At 38.4% G+C, this 17,418-nt stretch overlaps 1 protein-coding gene across 4 annotated transcripts in view; it reads right to left on the bottom strand.

Moving 5' to 3' along the window:
• The window catches only part of RASGRP3 (RAS guanyl releasing protein 3), a 102,871-nt gene that overhangs the window by 38,568 nt on the left and 46,885 nt on the right, over positions 1–17,418 (bottom strand). For 2 of the 4 annotated variants that reach the window (XM_032653556.1, XM_032653555.1), the window contains exons 2-3: positions 3,727–3,855; positions 742–933 (exon numbers count right to left, since the gene is read on the bottom strand). In XM_032653556.1, the coding sequence (XP_032509447.1) occupies positions 742–811 (70 nt within the window). In that variant the 5' untranslated portion in view covers positions 812–933; positions 3,727–3,855. Of the gene's footprint in view, positions 1–741; positions 934–3,722; positions 3,856–17,418 lie in introns of those variants that run through there. The other 2 variants (XM_032653557.1, XM_032653558.1) reach the window with 2 other exon arrangements.

Raw genomic sequence — 17,418 nt, 5'->3', positions numbered from 1 at the left:
GCAATTCAAATTTAACTGAGCAACCTGTATTTTATCTGGCAACCCTTTTCTGTCTGGTTTAACTCTTTCTATAACAATCAGTTCAACAAACAACTCCTCTGTGACTCTGTTTGTGCAAGGAATAATCCAAAATGCTGAGGTAGATGAACAACATAAAAGGCATATAGCTGTAAAGTCTACAACCTAGTAGGAGATACAAGACATATACACAAAGGCAGAATGCAGGAGCTTGGGCAACTCACTCTTGTCTAAGCCAAAAGACCAAGAAATTATCACAGCAGCATATACCACAGTCATAAAGGGCTGTGGGAGAGTGGAGGAAAGTCATAAAGGGCTGTGGGAGAGTGGAGGAAAGTCATAAAGGGCTGTGGGAGAGTGGAGGAAGCAATCAGCATTCCTGACAGGGGAGATTAGGAATGATTTTATGAACATCTAGGGTGACATCTGAAATGAGCTCTGAAGTAGAATTTCAGTGAAGTAATATGATAGAGGCATGGAGGTAGAAAGATGTAGGGAATGTTCCAGAAACATTAAGTGAACAGTATGGCTGGGGTATCAGCTGTGGGCAGTAAAGGGAAGGAAATGCAGAGGGCAGTGATACTGGGGAGACAGATTGGGGTCAATCAAAAAGGCTTTAAATACCAAGGTATGGAGATTGAATTCTGTTCCACGGCAACACCTACATCTGAACAGGGGGAAGTAAGAGTAGCAAGATGTACAGAAGGGAGAAAAGGCTCATACCAAACATCTCAATGCAAGTGCTCAGCAGTTCATCTAATGTTGCCGCTTTCCCAAGTCCACTTGACCCCATGGTTATTTAGCCGTTGTCAAAAAACTAGGGGCATTTTCAACATCATGTAGACCATCTCCATAATCATGCAAACAGGTGATGTTTGTGCCTAGTGGTGGTCTCTGTCCTAGAGTCTCAAGACTCTAAAGAAACAAGAAGAAAAAAGTATCAGACTAGAGTTCTGCTATCCGTTAAAGCATGACTTTCCTACCTGAAAAGATAATGACTTCCACTGACTATATTTCTGCAAGAAAAGCATCAAAGTGACAGAGATTGTGTGAACCACCATGATGGTGAAATGCCTGCTAATCTGTTCCTTAGCATGTATGATGCTCTGAAACCACGGAAACGTTCCCTATTAAATACCATCCCATTTAGCAGCTGAAAAATTTTTTTGATACAACATGTTACACTTCATATTCTTAAGTGATAAAGACATTCAAGAGTACATTGTTATAAGCATTACTTGGTTTAATATTATTACAAGTATATAGAGGGAGATAACTTTAAAGAGCAAATATATTGATGAGCGTTATCCTCAGGGATCATGTAAACGTTCAACAACTGGTAAAAAAAATCTTATTTGCATAACTTCTCTAACAGTAACAGTATTATTAATAGTAGTAAAATATTAACAATAATCTACTGAACATCCACATTATGTACCAGGCACTACACCAAATGCTTTGCATATATTATACAACTTGATCTTCATAACGATATTGTAAGGTAGATTATTATTTCCAGTTTACAGACAAGGTCATGGGATTCACACAGATTTAGCAACTGGTCCAAAACCATACAATTATTATGGCCTTGGATCAGGACTCAATTATAAAATAAAGTTTTTTGGTTTCCCTTTTTCCCTTTTATTGCTCTCCCAAGTGGGGATATCATAAGGCTGTCATAATTTTGCCCCCTAATCTTGTGTGAAAAATGGCACTCCACACCATCTCAGAAGAAGGATATAAACCAGATTATCTGTCACAGAAGTAGTAGAAAAATGTTGGCATGACAGCTGTCCCATTTTATAGCACTGTCATGGGGAAAGTGGGATTAGAAACAACCTCTAAGAGATGCTTATACCGAAAGTATCCCTGTTGGAAACATACCATCATTTTATTTTACAGAGCAAGTCCTTGATGCCAGCTCCATATAAGACTTAGAGAAATTGAGAGGTCATCGTGATGTAAGACAGTTACCCACTGTGGATAGTTTAGGAGGTAAACGTGGCCATTGGGAATTCACTCATGAACTGTTTAAAGTCAATGTCGATTTTACTCTCAAAGTTTATTTGTTCAACTGGTAGTCATGGAGCACCTGACAATTGCTAGACACTAGGCAAGGCATTGAGGCTGCCAAGATGAGCATATCATTGTCTTATCCCTGCCTTCAATGGGCTCATAGTCAACTTCAGAAGGCAAACACGAGAATGAATAGAAAAAAAACTAAGGTCCATATGTGTGGCTGTATTAGTTTAGTGGTACCACTGAAGAGTGACATCTGAATAAGTCTGTTCACCGGCTGTATAAATCAGGTGGAAACATACTCTTGTGCAAAAGGTACTACTCTTAGAGCATCAAAAGAAGGATTATTTCATGTGTCATAAAAATAACGGAAACACTGGGTCAATGCTGTCCCACTTCTGGAATGGGAATATTAAAGCTGTCTAGAACCAACTCTTACATCTCTTAACCAAGTCACCTTATTGGTAAGGCCTTTCCCGACCACCATAATTTAAAACAACACTCTCCCTCCAAGCCCACCTCCCAACTGGCATGCCCTACATCTCTTACTGGATTTATTTTTCATCATAACACGTATCCCCACTTGACGTACTCTATATATTACTTGTTTATTTACTTTTTAATCTTTCTAGCACTATGAACGTAAGCTCCATGAATGCAGGAATTTTTGTGTTAGTTCTCTGGTGTACTTCCCAACTGCTAAGATTTTTGCCTCTCATATAGAAGATACCCAAAAAAGAATTTGCTAAACTCATGAATGAGTGGATGGATGGATAAAGAAAGAATAAAATAAAAATGGTAAAAAGTTTGTCTTTGAATATGTATATATTTGTACGAGTGGATACTATAAAATTTTAAGGGATTGTTTTTTAGTTTGTTTTACTTATTTAAACTAGCTTTTAGTAAACATCACTGGGACAGAAGTTTTCTAGACTTTCTGCTAGCCTTCTAGATGTGATAGGATCTGCCTATACTCTATTCATAATAAGAACTTGGTACCTCTTCCAGGACATTTTGGGGCAGCATTTCTCCGATTTCCTTAACGTAAATTCTGTCAATCCCAAGAAAAGTCAACAATGGACAATTGACAGGTTTGATTACCTTCCTGTATAAACAGGAAGGTTTTTTATCTTGTTAATTCTTGTTACTGAATAGTAAATGTATTACTTAGAACCAAACAACCTAGATTAACTAAACTAATTCTTAGGTCAAACCCAAAATTATTCAGCTAATTTGTTTGGGGAAGATACTGACTTTCCACAAGAGGTTAGAAATAACCTGGCACCAAAGACCTGTCACCATGTTTGGAGTTATATTTGTGATCTGTAAAGAAGCCAGTACCTGAGAGCCAAATGGGCCTCTCCGGTTGCAATCTGTTTCTTCAATCAGTAGATGTGTCTGTGTCTCTGCTTAGCATTCTGTCATCTGAGATCTCATTTCATATGTGTGGATATTATTGTATCTACAACTGCTTTTTCAAAAGTAAAGCTTCTTTATTACAAAGGCAATATACATTCATCATTTAAAATACGACAGTAATGAAAAAGGAAAGAAAAAAATTTACCCATAATCTCATCATTCAAAGGACTCTTGTTAATACCATGACATGTTTCTTTTAGTTTTTCTGGCATAATTATTTTGGTGAGTTTCTTACATAATCTAAAATAGTTTAAAGAAACACTTACTTACTGGTCTCACAGAGGTAGATACCCAGGTCTGAAAGAATTTTAAGGGCAGTTATCATCACTGGAAAATGCACTGGGGACTCAGTCTGCTGAACTGGTTTACCCAACTCGAATAATGAGTACTTTGGAGAACCTGATAAAAGAACAGAAAGAAATCCCCAGAGTTAGATAATAGAAACACTGAATAATCCACATTGTTTTAAAGCATTTCCAAAACCCTTCAATTATAAGTGGTTTTTGTCTAAACGTCACCCACAAAATTAGTCAAAAAGAGAATACATTTGAAGTAGTTATTTGGTGCCATGATATTTTTAAGATCAAATTGTTTTTAAAACATTCAGCCTATTAAAAACGATGTGTGACCAAACCAAAATTTATACACATAGTGTAAAATACTATTTTAGTCCAAATATACTTCTATGGGTGGATTTCCAAACACTGACTTCGGAATGTTAATAAATCTCTAAAACAATTTGCTGTGGTGATCATCAAGCTCTGACTATAAATCACTCCTGACTGTCTCAACAAGAATGTCAATGTGATTTTAGTCCAGGTTGTTTAGTCTCTTGATGGCTTAGGAGTTGCTTTTGTGTTGATAGGTACGCTCTGGCTGCACTGAAAATTATTGCTCCTCAGCATAAACATTTTCTCACAAATCTGAAAAGGACACAATAAGCCAAAATTTCCCCAGGGCTTGAATTATTTCTAAGAGAGAAGGTCTCACTTCAGAAGGGCAATAGAGTTCTGTTGGGTGTGATTTCCAAAGGCCATGATGTCTTCATGCAGCAAAAAAGACCATTAACGTGACTGGTGAAGACTCAAAAATATTGTGAGGTTGCCTAGGACAATAAGAACCATGCTTTCAATGTTAGAAATAGTGAAAAGGAGCCAATTCCATGCAACTATACACGAACAGATCTTAATTAGCATCCCAGGCTCTTGACTCAGAACATTTAGAAGTTTTTAAAAATTGGATTTCAACATTAGATAGACAAATGGGGAGAATTTTACTACTTTGAGTAAAACGCCATTAACGCTACTTACTTTACTAGATTGTTTAAGAAGTTAGTGATGCAACATAAATGTACCCACTGTCAATCCTGCAAAACACTGGGTGCTCGGGAAGGTGTCTCCCTTTGTCCACACTTCCTCTTCTCTTCCAGTATTTAAAGACTTTTAAGTTGAGGACTTAAGGTGAAGTAGAAGATCAACATTTAGAAGTGACAGAAAGAGAAATGTTAGTTTAGAGAAGGGAGAAGGAAATAGGAGAAAAAATACTGTGACACTAGGGCATCTAGTAGTGGGGCAGGTGGCCTCATCAGCAATGGAATCCCATTCCCGAAAGTGCTCAAGCCAAAGTAAGGTAATGACTGTCAGAGATGTTGTAGACTAAATTCCCAGACAGTGTCTAGGAAATACACCAAAATAACAGCGAAGTTTGCTCCTGGCTCTAGGATTGCAAAATGTATAAGGTGAAATATTATATCTATTCAAGAAATAGTTTTGAAATTATAATGGCCATGTTAGAACTTCCAAAGATAGTCTTGTCTATAGCACTATCTCTATTGTAAGAAAAAACAAACAAAAACTCTTGAATACTTTTCCCTCCTAATGGCAGATATTGTCTTTAGAGATAAATAACCATGTGTATGTTCTTACACTCATATGACCTTCATATGGAGACATGGGGTTTCTCCAAATGCCTAAATCCTTTGATAAAATGAGTGGTAATTATTACAAACCTTTACACTTTAAGGATTAACAACAGGGTGTCATAGCATTTGTTATTCTGGCAACACTCAAGCTTAATCTTCCTTTCTTACCACAGACATGAGATAAAAGTGCTGTCATTATATTCTCTGAGACGCCACAGGAGAATCAAGATTATTGAGTTCAGTAAGAGAAATGACAAAACTATGAAAGACAGTTCATTTATTTGACAAATACTTACTGAGGATCTATTAGACACCAGATACCAAGCAAGCTACTAGAGTGACTGGTAGAGGAAGTTGCAGACAAGCAAAGAGAAGGATAAATTGGTGAGCAGGACAAACACAATTCTTGCTCTTATACTCCAGCAAAGAATAAAACAAGTAATTACCATAAAGTATCCTATGAAAGTGCAGGGCACTAATACAGTCTAGGAGCCAGAGGAGTTTTAGCTAGGCCAAGTGTGGGTGGGAAAATGGTAATCAAGAAAAGTTAAAAGACATTTAGAATGACTGAAGTATTGAATGAGACAAGAGATGAGACCAAAAGTTCGGTAGGAATAGCTCATAAACAGTATTGTAAGCTATATTAAGGAGTATGGACTTTATCTGAAGGGCAATGAGAAACCATTGTTTTAAAGGTGAGTAGGAGAATGGCATGGTCATATTTGGATTTTTTAAAGATCCTTCCGGGGCTTCCCTGGTGGCGCAGTGGCTGAGAGTCCGCCTGCCGATGCAGGGGACGCGGGTTCGTGCCCCGGTCTGGGAAGATCCCACATGCCGCAGAGCGGCTGGGCCCGTGAGCCATGGCCGCTGAACCTGTGCGTCCGAGCCTGTGCTCCGCAACGGGAGAGGCCACAACAGTGAGAAGCCTGCGTACCACAAAAAAAAAAAAGATCCTTCCATCTGCAGTATGGAGGAGAGATTAGTAAAGACCTACACTGATGATGGGGAAATCAGCTGGTGGTCAATTATAACCATCCATGAAAGAGAAATCAATGTGTGGAAATGGAGATGGAGAGAAGCGGTTGGTCACAGAATATATTTTGAAGATAGGTCTGATGAGATTTGTTGATCTATTGGCTATGGGGAATCAGCAGAAAGGAGGAATCAGGGATAATTTGCAGATTTCCAGCTAGACATTTGGTTGGGTTATGGAGCCATTTCCCTGAGACTGAGAAATTGAGGGATGGGGTGGGGGTAGTTAAGTTCATGGAGGGGGCAGCAAAGGATGAATTCACTTTGGGATGTGTTTAGTTAGAGATGTCTGAGACCTCTTAAGGGGAATGTTGAGTTAGCTTCTGGATATCTGTTACATGATCATGTTTAAGTACTAAGAATCAGTGGAAAGGGAAATTTAAGGGGCAGGAGAAAGAGAATTTATATAACAAGGTCTCTGGGAGGACAGGAGTGATAGACCATGCACAGGTGGAGGGATTTACCTTGGATAAAGATGAGGGTCACCTCTTTCAATGTGACACCATGAAAGAGGAAAAAAATGGGTATAGATACAGGTATATCCATCCTTTTGATAGCAGGAAGTCAAGGAGGTTCCTGTCTGGTGACTTCTATTTACTCTAAAAAGAAGGAGATAAGGTCGTCCACTGGAAGGTCTGATGGAAACAGATCTGAGATTTATCCAGAGGAGAAAATAAACAAAAGATGCTGTGAAGAGCAGAAGAAAGAAACCAGAAGTATTGGAGTTATTTCCATCCAGAGTAGAAGGCTGATGTTTCTCTTCTTCTGGAGTTTGTTTTGAGAGGAAGTTTAGTGTTCCTTGTTCCTAGGGTGACATCACTCACTTGTGTCATGTTTCTGAAATTATTTAAGGTAACTTTTCTGGAACAAGTCACATGGCAAGTTTCTCCTGTATGGACCAGGCAGTTCTGAGTTTCTGTTGTTAGAGTCTAGTCGTATAAGTTTCTGTAAGTATGAACCTCAGAGCTGAAGCATGGTTGGCATTTTCTAGGTGACTTCCAAATGAGGGCATGAGTCCCTGCTCCAGTCTCACTTAGCTTTGCTTGAAACGTGGAAGAAGATACTATTGGAACGGAAATTATAATAAAGAAATAATTTACCTCCCATCCTTTGACTTGCTCCAGAATATTTCATTCTGGCAACTTCAACCTCAGCCACTATTCCCATGTTCTCTACCCTCCCAGCCAATATTTCTGTATCTCTGCCTCACCATGCCCAGTCTCCAATGCCCTCATTATCTGTTACTTTTTAAAAGGTCATAAATCACAAGATACATTACTGTTGTTCACTCTTCATGCATTCTTTGGGTACTTCTACACTGGTCTTGTTTTAATCTTCTTTCTCATTTCTTTCAACTTCACCTCTCAGTTCTTTGAATTTATCTTCCTACTTTATTTCCTTCAATCAGTTACTTTTCCTAGAGTGCTCTGTCATAGTCTCATTGCCAGCACTATCAAGGTTGATTCTATCACAAAGCAACTGGGATAGTATGAACTTAAAAAATGAGCCCAGTGCTTACAGCAAAATTAAAACATTCTAAATGGGCCATAATGGTGACCCATAGAAGGAAGTATCCCACATTTATGGATAGTGGAGCAATATCCCTGAAGTTTATTTAAGGCTGACAGGAGGGAATAGCCATGCATAATACTGAATTTCTCAAATCTAAAAGTAATTTTTTCATTCTTGCCTTAGATGGGTGTAATTAATGTAACCATGAGGTTTTTCTGGGTTTTAAATTGTTAGCTCTTGTTGTTTATTAATTTTTCCCTACGAAAAGCTTTTACTAAATTAATGGAGCATTAATAATCAACATTGTCCTGGATTTTAGAAAACAATAATTTCTACAAATATTACTTGTTGGTGGCATATAATGTGATACACATGATGTTGGGAAAATTACCTATATTATGTTTAAATCTTATAACACCCTGAAAGCTAAGTGCTAGTCTCACCATTTCATACAGGAGGAAATTGAGGCCTAGAGAGGTTAAATTATTTGTCCATATCATATTACCATGTAAGTTGCAAAGCTAGGCCCATCTGACTCCAAAAATTTATATTTTTTTCCACTACCCAGACAAAATGTTAGCTGTTGTTAAGGGTGCCTATTAGATCAATTTCTAGGCATTGTCTAGAACAAATGTTTACTATTCCCTTTGCTTAGCTTCTAGGCATTCTATCACTGGCCCTATTGTCTGCAAATGAATAACCATCATTAGTACAGCAAGCCTGACAATTCAGGGACTAACTGGTACCAGACACTGAACAGAAGTCAATAACCAGCTCAGAGCGCATCTCATAAGGCCTCAGTGCATTTTTTGGTAACAAGTAACAAGGTTAAACTGCATTTTATTTTATTTTTTCTTGGTTAACAGTATTTAGTATTGGCAACCAAACTAACACATTTACAGCCACCTGACATGAGTTGAATGAGAAATTAAAGTCTTGAAGAAGCTCTAGTAATAAATACAATGGAATTCTAAAGTCCAGCCAAGGAGGTGTTTCCCTGGCATTTGGCTGTAGCCGAACATGGAAGAGAACCGACATATACACATATGAAGCATTTGCAATCAGATGGTTTCCAGATGGATACATTCAACCACACGGAAGGGTTATGGCTACTACGGCAACTCCAGTGTTCAAATTGTAAATAATATCCCCCAAATAAGGCCCATAACTAGGAAAGGCTTAGCTCAGAAATTAACATTTTAAACTTTGGGGAAATAGATTTGTTTGTTTTTTTTAAGATCAATATTTTCTTCTCCTGAAGATGCCAGTATTATATTCATAACAATCCTGTTTGTGGCACTAATACTTTGGAGGACCTGGTTCCAAACGCCTTGAAATAAAGTCACATTCCCTTATCATTTGATTATTCATTTACTTCCGAGTGAGTTTGATGATGATGATGGTGATGATGAGGAAGGAGAAGGAGAAGGAGGAAGTCATCTTACTGAGTGCTCCTATCTAGTCACTGTTCTGAGCACTGTACCCAATGAACTTTGGAAGGCTAGGCCCCACCCCAGAAATCCAGCGATAAATAAAATGCAGCTAAACTTCGCTATTTAATTGTTACCAAAAAAAAAAAAAAAAAAAAATGCAAGGAGGCTTTGTGAGATGAGCTCTGAGCTAGTTATTGACTTCCATTTAGTACTTAGTATCAGCACTAGCACCCTCATGCCTATGTGCCCACCATGAGCAGGAGGGCATTCTCAGTACTTGGCATGGGTTAAGTAAAACTTGGGATCCTCCCACTGGGGCCAGATGACAATCTCAGGGGACAGAATCTACACAAAGGAGGCTCCAAGAGAATGAAGACACTACACAGAAAACCTCTTAAGAAGCAAGAGGATGTGAACAGAAGACACAGCCTGGAGGACAAAATCTCTCGCTCACATATCACCACTTGGAGCTGGGAGTGGAAGCTGCTTGGTCTCTGAAGATACCAAGAAAGGATTTTTTTTTTTTTTGCGGTACGCGGGCCTCTCACCGTTGTGGCCTCTCCCGTTGCGGAGCACAGGCTTCGGACGCGCAGGCTCAGTAGTTGTGGCTCACGGACCCAGCTGCTCCGCGGCACGTGGGATCCTCCCGGACCGGGGCACGAACCCGTGTCCTCTGCATCGGCAGGCGGACTCTCAACCACTGCGCCACCAGGGAAACCCCCAAGAAAGGATTTTAAAACCTGAGTTCTAAGTTGCTACACAGGAATGCAGCAAGAAGCAGTAACATAATGAAAGATTGTTTTCAAAAGTATCTCCAAGCTCTCAGAGAAAGGCGTTTGTTTGATTGAGCTAAAAGGCCAATGATTATTGAATACCCATTAAATGTTCAGCACTGTGTTATGAGCTGAAGACGTAAAGAGCTATTCACAAGGACCCAAATCCCTGTGTGGGAGACACATTATAAACTGGTTATTATAAAACAATGAACCTGTTAAGTCCAGTGTCAGAGACACATGCCCAAGATGTTGTAGGAGCATAGGAATTGGACCAAATTCAACCAAACAGATCTAGGAAGATGTCCTCAAAGAGGAGACACCTGAGAGTGCTAAGTTTTATGGGTCACAGAACTAAAACAAAAAATACCAGCTAAATTCACTTGTGTCAGACAGCAAAGTGGCTAGAAATATCTGAGCATGATTTTAGAATTGGGTATAGGATAGATATTACCAACCTGCTATCAAAGCTTATCATCACGTAAAAGAAGAATAAGAACACACATAAGACAATATTAGAATAAGAGCTGGTGAGAGTAAAATGATTGGGATTGGGTAGGTATGCGTTGAGTTCTGAACTGTTTTTGGCTTAAAAAAAAAAGCATAAGTAAATGAATGCACCACAAAAAGACAGGGACTGTACAATGCTTTACTATCATCATCATTATTATTTATTTTATCTAATTTTACTACTGACACTGATAGGCTTTAAAAACTAGATTTCTTATGCCATTTTGATGCCAATTTCTGTATACATAGATACAGACCTACTTGAAGATGTAATAGTAATTTCTCCTTATCCAGTGAAACCGTACAGTGTTATCATCTAAGTGAAAACATTTTGCTCTTGTTCAGAAACTAGTATGTTTATAGCATTCTTTTATGGTATAGTAAATTCTTAGTTTGAAATTACTTCTGAATCAAGGATTTGGAGCTACACTTTTTATTGGAACCAATTAAAAGTAAAATATAGTAACCCCCCCAAAATGCTTTTTAAATTATTTCTGTATTCTCAATTAAATTTACACAGCTTGAAGCCCATAATTAGAAGGTGCCACTTAATGACTCTGTCATTCTCTTTTATTTCAGATTTTTCTCCTACAGCAAACATTTCTTCCTTTCTCTAAAAGGAAAACAAATCTCAAGAGATGGTGATATCTCTCTTCCTCCCATCTAGGACATTAACTAATTTCATCTTACTTTCTCTAAGGTTCACTCTCATCATCCCTAACATGAGAGAAATAAGATTACTCTGCCTTCCACATCAGAACAACAACGAAAAAACTTCACTTGAAAAGGTTTTAAGGGCATTTAACACAACAAAAAAAGGAAGCCCTAAAATTATGAAATGTCCCAAACTATATTTGAAAAGTCATTATTCAGAATTTAGAATATATTTCCCCATTAGGACAATATTATAAATGGATTACTAGTAGATTTACACACGGAGGACAAGGAGGTCGGTGGAGACTTGTCAAAAATACCAAAAAGAACTTTTGGAATTCCCAAGAAGTTCAGAGGTTGACAGCACTGGTTCCCTATATGCCAAATTACCCTTCAGAAATTGTGTAACTCCTAGAAACATGAAACTAATGGGTATTTTTAGATCTAGAGAGGCAAAGGAGGAGAAAGAAAGATAGAGGGAGAGGAAAATAGCTTTTCACAAAGTCACTGTTAAAGAGTTAGAGGGGGCAAAGAAATGGGAACAAGGATTTTGTTGGCACAGTTGTAAAACAAGGGAGGAACTGATGAACTGGAACTAAATTGTTAGCAGTTTAAGTAAACAGGAGGTGTCTTTCCTGGCCTCAAGCAAAAACAAAGAATGCAAGCTCTCCACTGTCCATCTCTCCTGTCTTCCCATCCTTCACAGCCAAGTAGAATTGGCTTATTTCATCCCCTCTTCGGACCACCAAAATCAATTCTCCCTCCACTCCGCACCCGCACACCTCTCCAAAAAGACTCTGGTAGAGGTCACTGCATTTTGTCAGAAGTTAGATTAAGCCTCAGCAGCCATGTGTTACCTCTTCACCACACCCTCCCTAAAATTCTCGCCTTGGATGGTTTTCCTGGCATCTTCTCTTCCCTCATTTTCCTCCTGTGCCTCAGGTCACACGTTTCCAGTCTGATATGCAGACCTTTCTCCTACTGCTGAGGGCTCGCAGGCCTCTACGCCTTTTCATTTTGCCTCAGACTCTCCATGTAAACTCATCCACAACCACAGATTCAACCACCACCTCTGTGTTGGACTCCAGCTGTGTGGTGTGCTGTAGAGGACAGAGTGGGCTCTGGAGAGAGGCATGTTTGAGCTCTGCTCTTTACTAATGAGTGACTTTGGATGAGTTTTACTTAACTTTTGGGTAAGTTTTCATATCTTACCATCATGCATTGCTAGTGGAAATGTAAAATGAGACGGCCACTTTGGGAAACAGTTTGGCTGTTCCTCAAATCTTAAACATAGGGTTACCATATGGTCAAGCAAATTCACTCCTAGGTATATACCCAAGAGAATTGAAAACTTATGTCCACAAAAAACTTGTATGCAAATATTCGTAGCATTGATATTCATAATAGCCCAAAAGTAGAAACAACCCAAATGTCTATGAACTGATCAATGGAAAAACAAAATGAGGTCTATCTATACAATGGAATATTATTTAGCCATAGAAAGAAATGAAGTACTGACACATTTTTTTTTTTTTTTTGCGGTACGCGGGCCTCTCACTGTTGTGGCCTCTCCCGTTGCAGAGCACAGGCTCCGGATGTGTAGGCTCAGCGGCCGTAGCTCACGGGCCCAGCCGCTCCGCGGCATGTGGGATCTTCCCGGACCGGGGCACGAACCCGTGTTCCCTGCATTGGCAGGCGGACTCTCAACCACTAAGCCACCAGGGAAGCGCCTGACACATGTTTTAATAAGGATAAACCTTCTAAAAGTTATGCTAAGGAAGTCAGACACAAAAGGCCATACACTGTAAATTCCATCTATATGAAATGTCCAGAATAGGTAAATCCAATAGGTAGAGACAGAAAGTAAACTAGCAGTTGCCAGGGGCTGAGGAAAAGGAGGAATAGGGAGTGACTGCAAAAAGAGTTCAGGGTTTCATTTTGGGGGTGATGAAAATGTTCTGGAATTGGGTTGTGATAGTTGTACAACCTTGTGAATATACTCAAAATCACTGAACTATACACTTTAAAAATGTAGATTCTAATGGTATGTGAGTTATACCAATTAATTTTTAATTAATTAAAAAATATGCCCTCTTCATTTTCCTAAACTACTACATCTCCTATATTTCCTTCCTTGATTTATGGCTCAACCTTTCTCCCAATATTCCATGCCAGAAACTTGGGACTCACCCTAGATTTTCTGGTGCCTTCTTTCATCATCCCTCCATGTCCAAGTCTGATTATCTGTCCGTGGACAGTTTCTCATATACCTCCACTTCTTTTCCTCTTCGCTGCCACTCCTGGGTTTAAGCTGTCATTACCTTTCCCCTGGTCCACTGCAATGCTTAGTTGTCAGGCTTCCAGATTGACTCTTACCTCCTGTTTATCTCTCCTCTCTATTGGTGCCAAATCAATCTTTCCAAATTATCAGATTGATCACATAACTTCCCTATCCAAAATTCTTCCACCATCCCCTATCGACTCAATCTAAAGTCTTTGCTTGGCGTACAAAGCCTTTCATGAATGACCCTCGCTCTGTCCACCCATACCCTCACTCTTCTTTCTTCACCCTCGCTTTACCTTTTGCTGTGAAATGAACTTCTTTTTTATAGTGCCCATGTGATAGGGACTGAATGTTTGAGTCCCCCCCATATTCATATGTTGAAACCCTAATCCCCAATGTGATGTTATTTGGAGATGGGGTCTTTGGGAGGTAATTAACTCATGAAGGTGGTTTGTTTTTTAAGCCACCCAGTCTATGATACTGTTGTTATAGAAGGCTGAACTAAGACATGCTTTGCACATATTCTTTCTTTTTTTTTAGAATGCCTCTCCTCCCCCAAGTATGTCTGCATGGCAATCACATACTCACTTCTCAAATGCCTACTTGAATTCTTCTCCTCCCTCCCAATTCTTCCAGGCAGACTTTTGCACTCAACGTATTGACTTCCTTTAGGCTTTGTATGATTTACGTTACTGAATGGTTCTGTCTCTCCAGTAGTTTCTTAAGAACTAGACCCTGTCTCTTGTCGTTCTAGCCCCCAACACCGAAGTATGTCTGTTATCTTTATATGGTTATCTTTCTCTGCCATCTTATTCTTCCAACATGGTCTTCAAACTTGTTTCTTCTCCAATTTTCATCTTTAACCTTATTCTTGTCTCAAACTTTTTCTTATGATTATTGAATGAATTTACTTCTTTTATATTAACATGTCCATAATGGAATTTCAAGACATGCCTCCAGATTTGTGGTAGCACAGATTTATGTTAGAGAGAATAAAAATACACCAAACACTTCTTCCAGTCATTTTCTCATCTATTTAATAAATACTTATCTCTGTGTCAGTGCGATTAACACCATGGCAGAGGTACAAGTATATATCAGGTACAGATTTTGATCTCAGAGACCTTAGGGTCTAAAGAGGCGACACACATGAACAGAAATTATGACACAGGGCATTATGAAAGAGTCATGAGAGAAGTAAAAACAAGTTATGACTCACAGAATTGAGCTGTGCCTTGAAGCATGAGTGAGGTTGCACTGAGCAGAGAAAAGAACACTGAAAAGAAAATGTTGCAAAGAAAATGACACTGAAAAAAGCAGATAGGTGTGGAAAAGCAGGAATGCCAACAGAACGGTGAGGTCTTAAAACTGGACTTAAAGTACCTATGTGTTTATTTACTTACTCAACAAACATAGAGAGAGAGGGAGAGAGACTACCATGTTCTAAAGATCAGAACTAAAAGCCTCTGGTGGGATGAATTAGGAGACTGGGACTGACATATATACACTACTCTGTGTAAAATGGATAACTAATGAGAACCTACTGTATAGCACAGGGAACACTACTCAATGCTTTGTAGTGACCAAAACGGGAACAAAATCTTAAAAAGAGTGGATATATGTATATGTATGACTGATTCACTGTGCTGTACAGCAAGAAATTAACCAACATTGTAAAGCAACCATACTCCCATAAAAATTAATTAAAAAGGCCTCTGTGATGGTCTATGTGACATAATCCAATGTAGCCTTTTCCTGTGGGGGTCTGTGTAGGCTTCACACATTTTAATAATTTAATAATTTCTGAGTATAGCTTAATGGTTAAGAGCCTGGATTCTAGAGCCAGACAATTGGGATCTAATTCAACTCTTGTGCTTTCTATCTGTGTGCCCTTTGGCAAACTCTGTCTCTGTATCTTTCTCTATGTGGTAGGATAATAGTATCTCTGTTGGAGGGTTGTTATGAGAATTAAATGGGTTAATACAGTTAAAGTGCTTATTCACTGGCACATAGTATATTCTCATAAATGTTAACTACTTTTATTATTTTCCTGGCAAGTAACCAAAAACTGCCTTCAACTTATGGGATAAAATGATTCCTATATATGTCATCTCTCTCAAACTCGTAAGTCACATATATCTTACCTATATATACACATTTTGCAAGAGAGAGAGTGATAAGGAGAGAGAAAGGAAGGAAAGAAAGAAGGGAGGGAAGGAAGGAGGGGAGGAGGAAGAGAAGAAGGAAGGAAGAAAGAAAAAGAGAAAGGGAGAGAGAGAAAGAATAAAAGGGGGAAAGGAAGCATAGGCCAGAAATTTGGGTAATGAAATGAGAACTAGTTTAAATTCCATTTCTACCAACTGTGGCTTAGTCCCCAGAATTTTTTAAATGAAGATTCTGTAATCAGCTACCTACTCTAATATTCATTATTTTGGAAGGATAGACCTAGTTGTCTCTGGACATACAACCCAACCTATTATATTTTTATTGTCAGTTACAGTCTATTTTTTTAAAGAAATATTTATCAAGCACATAAGATATGTACTTAAGGGGATACAAAGACACATACATGCCCCCAAAGAGACCAGGAGAGTTCAGTAAATACATATAGAAATGCCAGCAGTATCTCGTGTGTACCAATGAGTCATGAATGGGATCCCAGTCCTGACACTGCATTCATTCCTCTGCAGAATGGAAATACATGTCAGCTTAATAATATCCTCAAAAACAATTCTTGAGAGTGGGTATTACACAAAAACATTTCCACCAGAAGTTTTGCTGATGGATCTACTTGTCACAAGAAAGATGTTGAAGAGTTGAAATAGTAAGTGAAACCGAGCTGTGTGCTAAAATTAGAACAAGAACCTCATCGGCTTCTGTGGTAATTTGTGGGGATTTCACAAGTCTACATGTTCACACAGTTTTATACCCTTGCCAATCTTTATCTCACCACAATATCTTATCTTCAGTGACTTCTTTTCAACAATTGCTTCTAATTTCTAGTCCAGGAGATTGGACATGTATTTATTTATTTACCTTAGATCCTCTTTAACTATTAATCACATAAAACTTGAAGGTATTCACCAAGAACTTGGTAAAAAGATACTTCCTCACTACTAAATGCAACACAAATTAGTTATGGCATTTTAAAAACAGAAAAATACAAAAGAAAATGTTTAAATCAATCATTAACTTACCACTCCATAATAATGTAGTAAAACTTGGTTTGGGTGATAAAGGCAAAAACCCACCATAAAAACATCAATGACTGGCAAAAAGTACTGGAATATCTGAAGCAGTATCTCACTGAGAAATCAAAGAATGCTCAAGACCAACATATAGTACCTTCATGCATCTAAAGTAATGTGAAGGGAGTCCAGGTTTTGTAAAAGTGTTTCTGTTTTTCAGTAATTATAGGTTCTTTCCTAAAATCTAATTTTGATTTTGGATAAGGAGTTTTTAATTCAATAATGTGTTGTCTATAAAGTGCCAAACATCTGTTTTATAATGTATCCAAACCTCCATCTCTTCATTATAATATGGAACAACCTGAGTCTTTCCAATGAGTTTTTTGGGTTTTTTTTTATTGAGAACCATATTCACACCAAGGTGACTGAACAGATGTCATGCTTGACATCAGCAACATCCCACATAGATATGCTTGTGGGTCTTAACACAAAACCGTGATTTCTGTAATAACCCAAGGACTCTAGCTCTGATGTTACAGCAATTAGATATGAAAGTATAGTGGCTGTATACACATTATAAACATTGTTCTCAAATGCCCTTCTCTTTTGCATTTTTCCCTTTATCTGAGAAAGCCTACTTAAAGACATACAAATA

This window comes from Phocoena sinus, chromosome 13 (genome assembly GCF_008692025.1).
Source record: "Phocoena sinus isolate mPhoSin1 chromosome 13, mPhoSin1.pri, whole genome shotgun sequence".
NCBI classification, from domain to species: domain Eukaryota; kingdom Metazoa; phylum Chordata; class Mammalia; order Artiodactyla; family Phocoenidae; genus Phocoena; species Phocoena sinus.
Note: the sequence above shows the minus strand (reverse complement) of the source record. Positions and strands in the feature narration are given on the sequence as shown.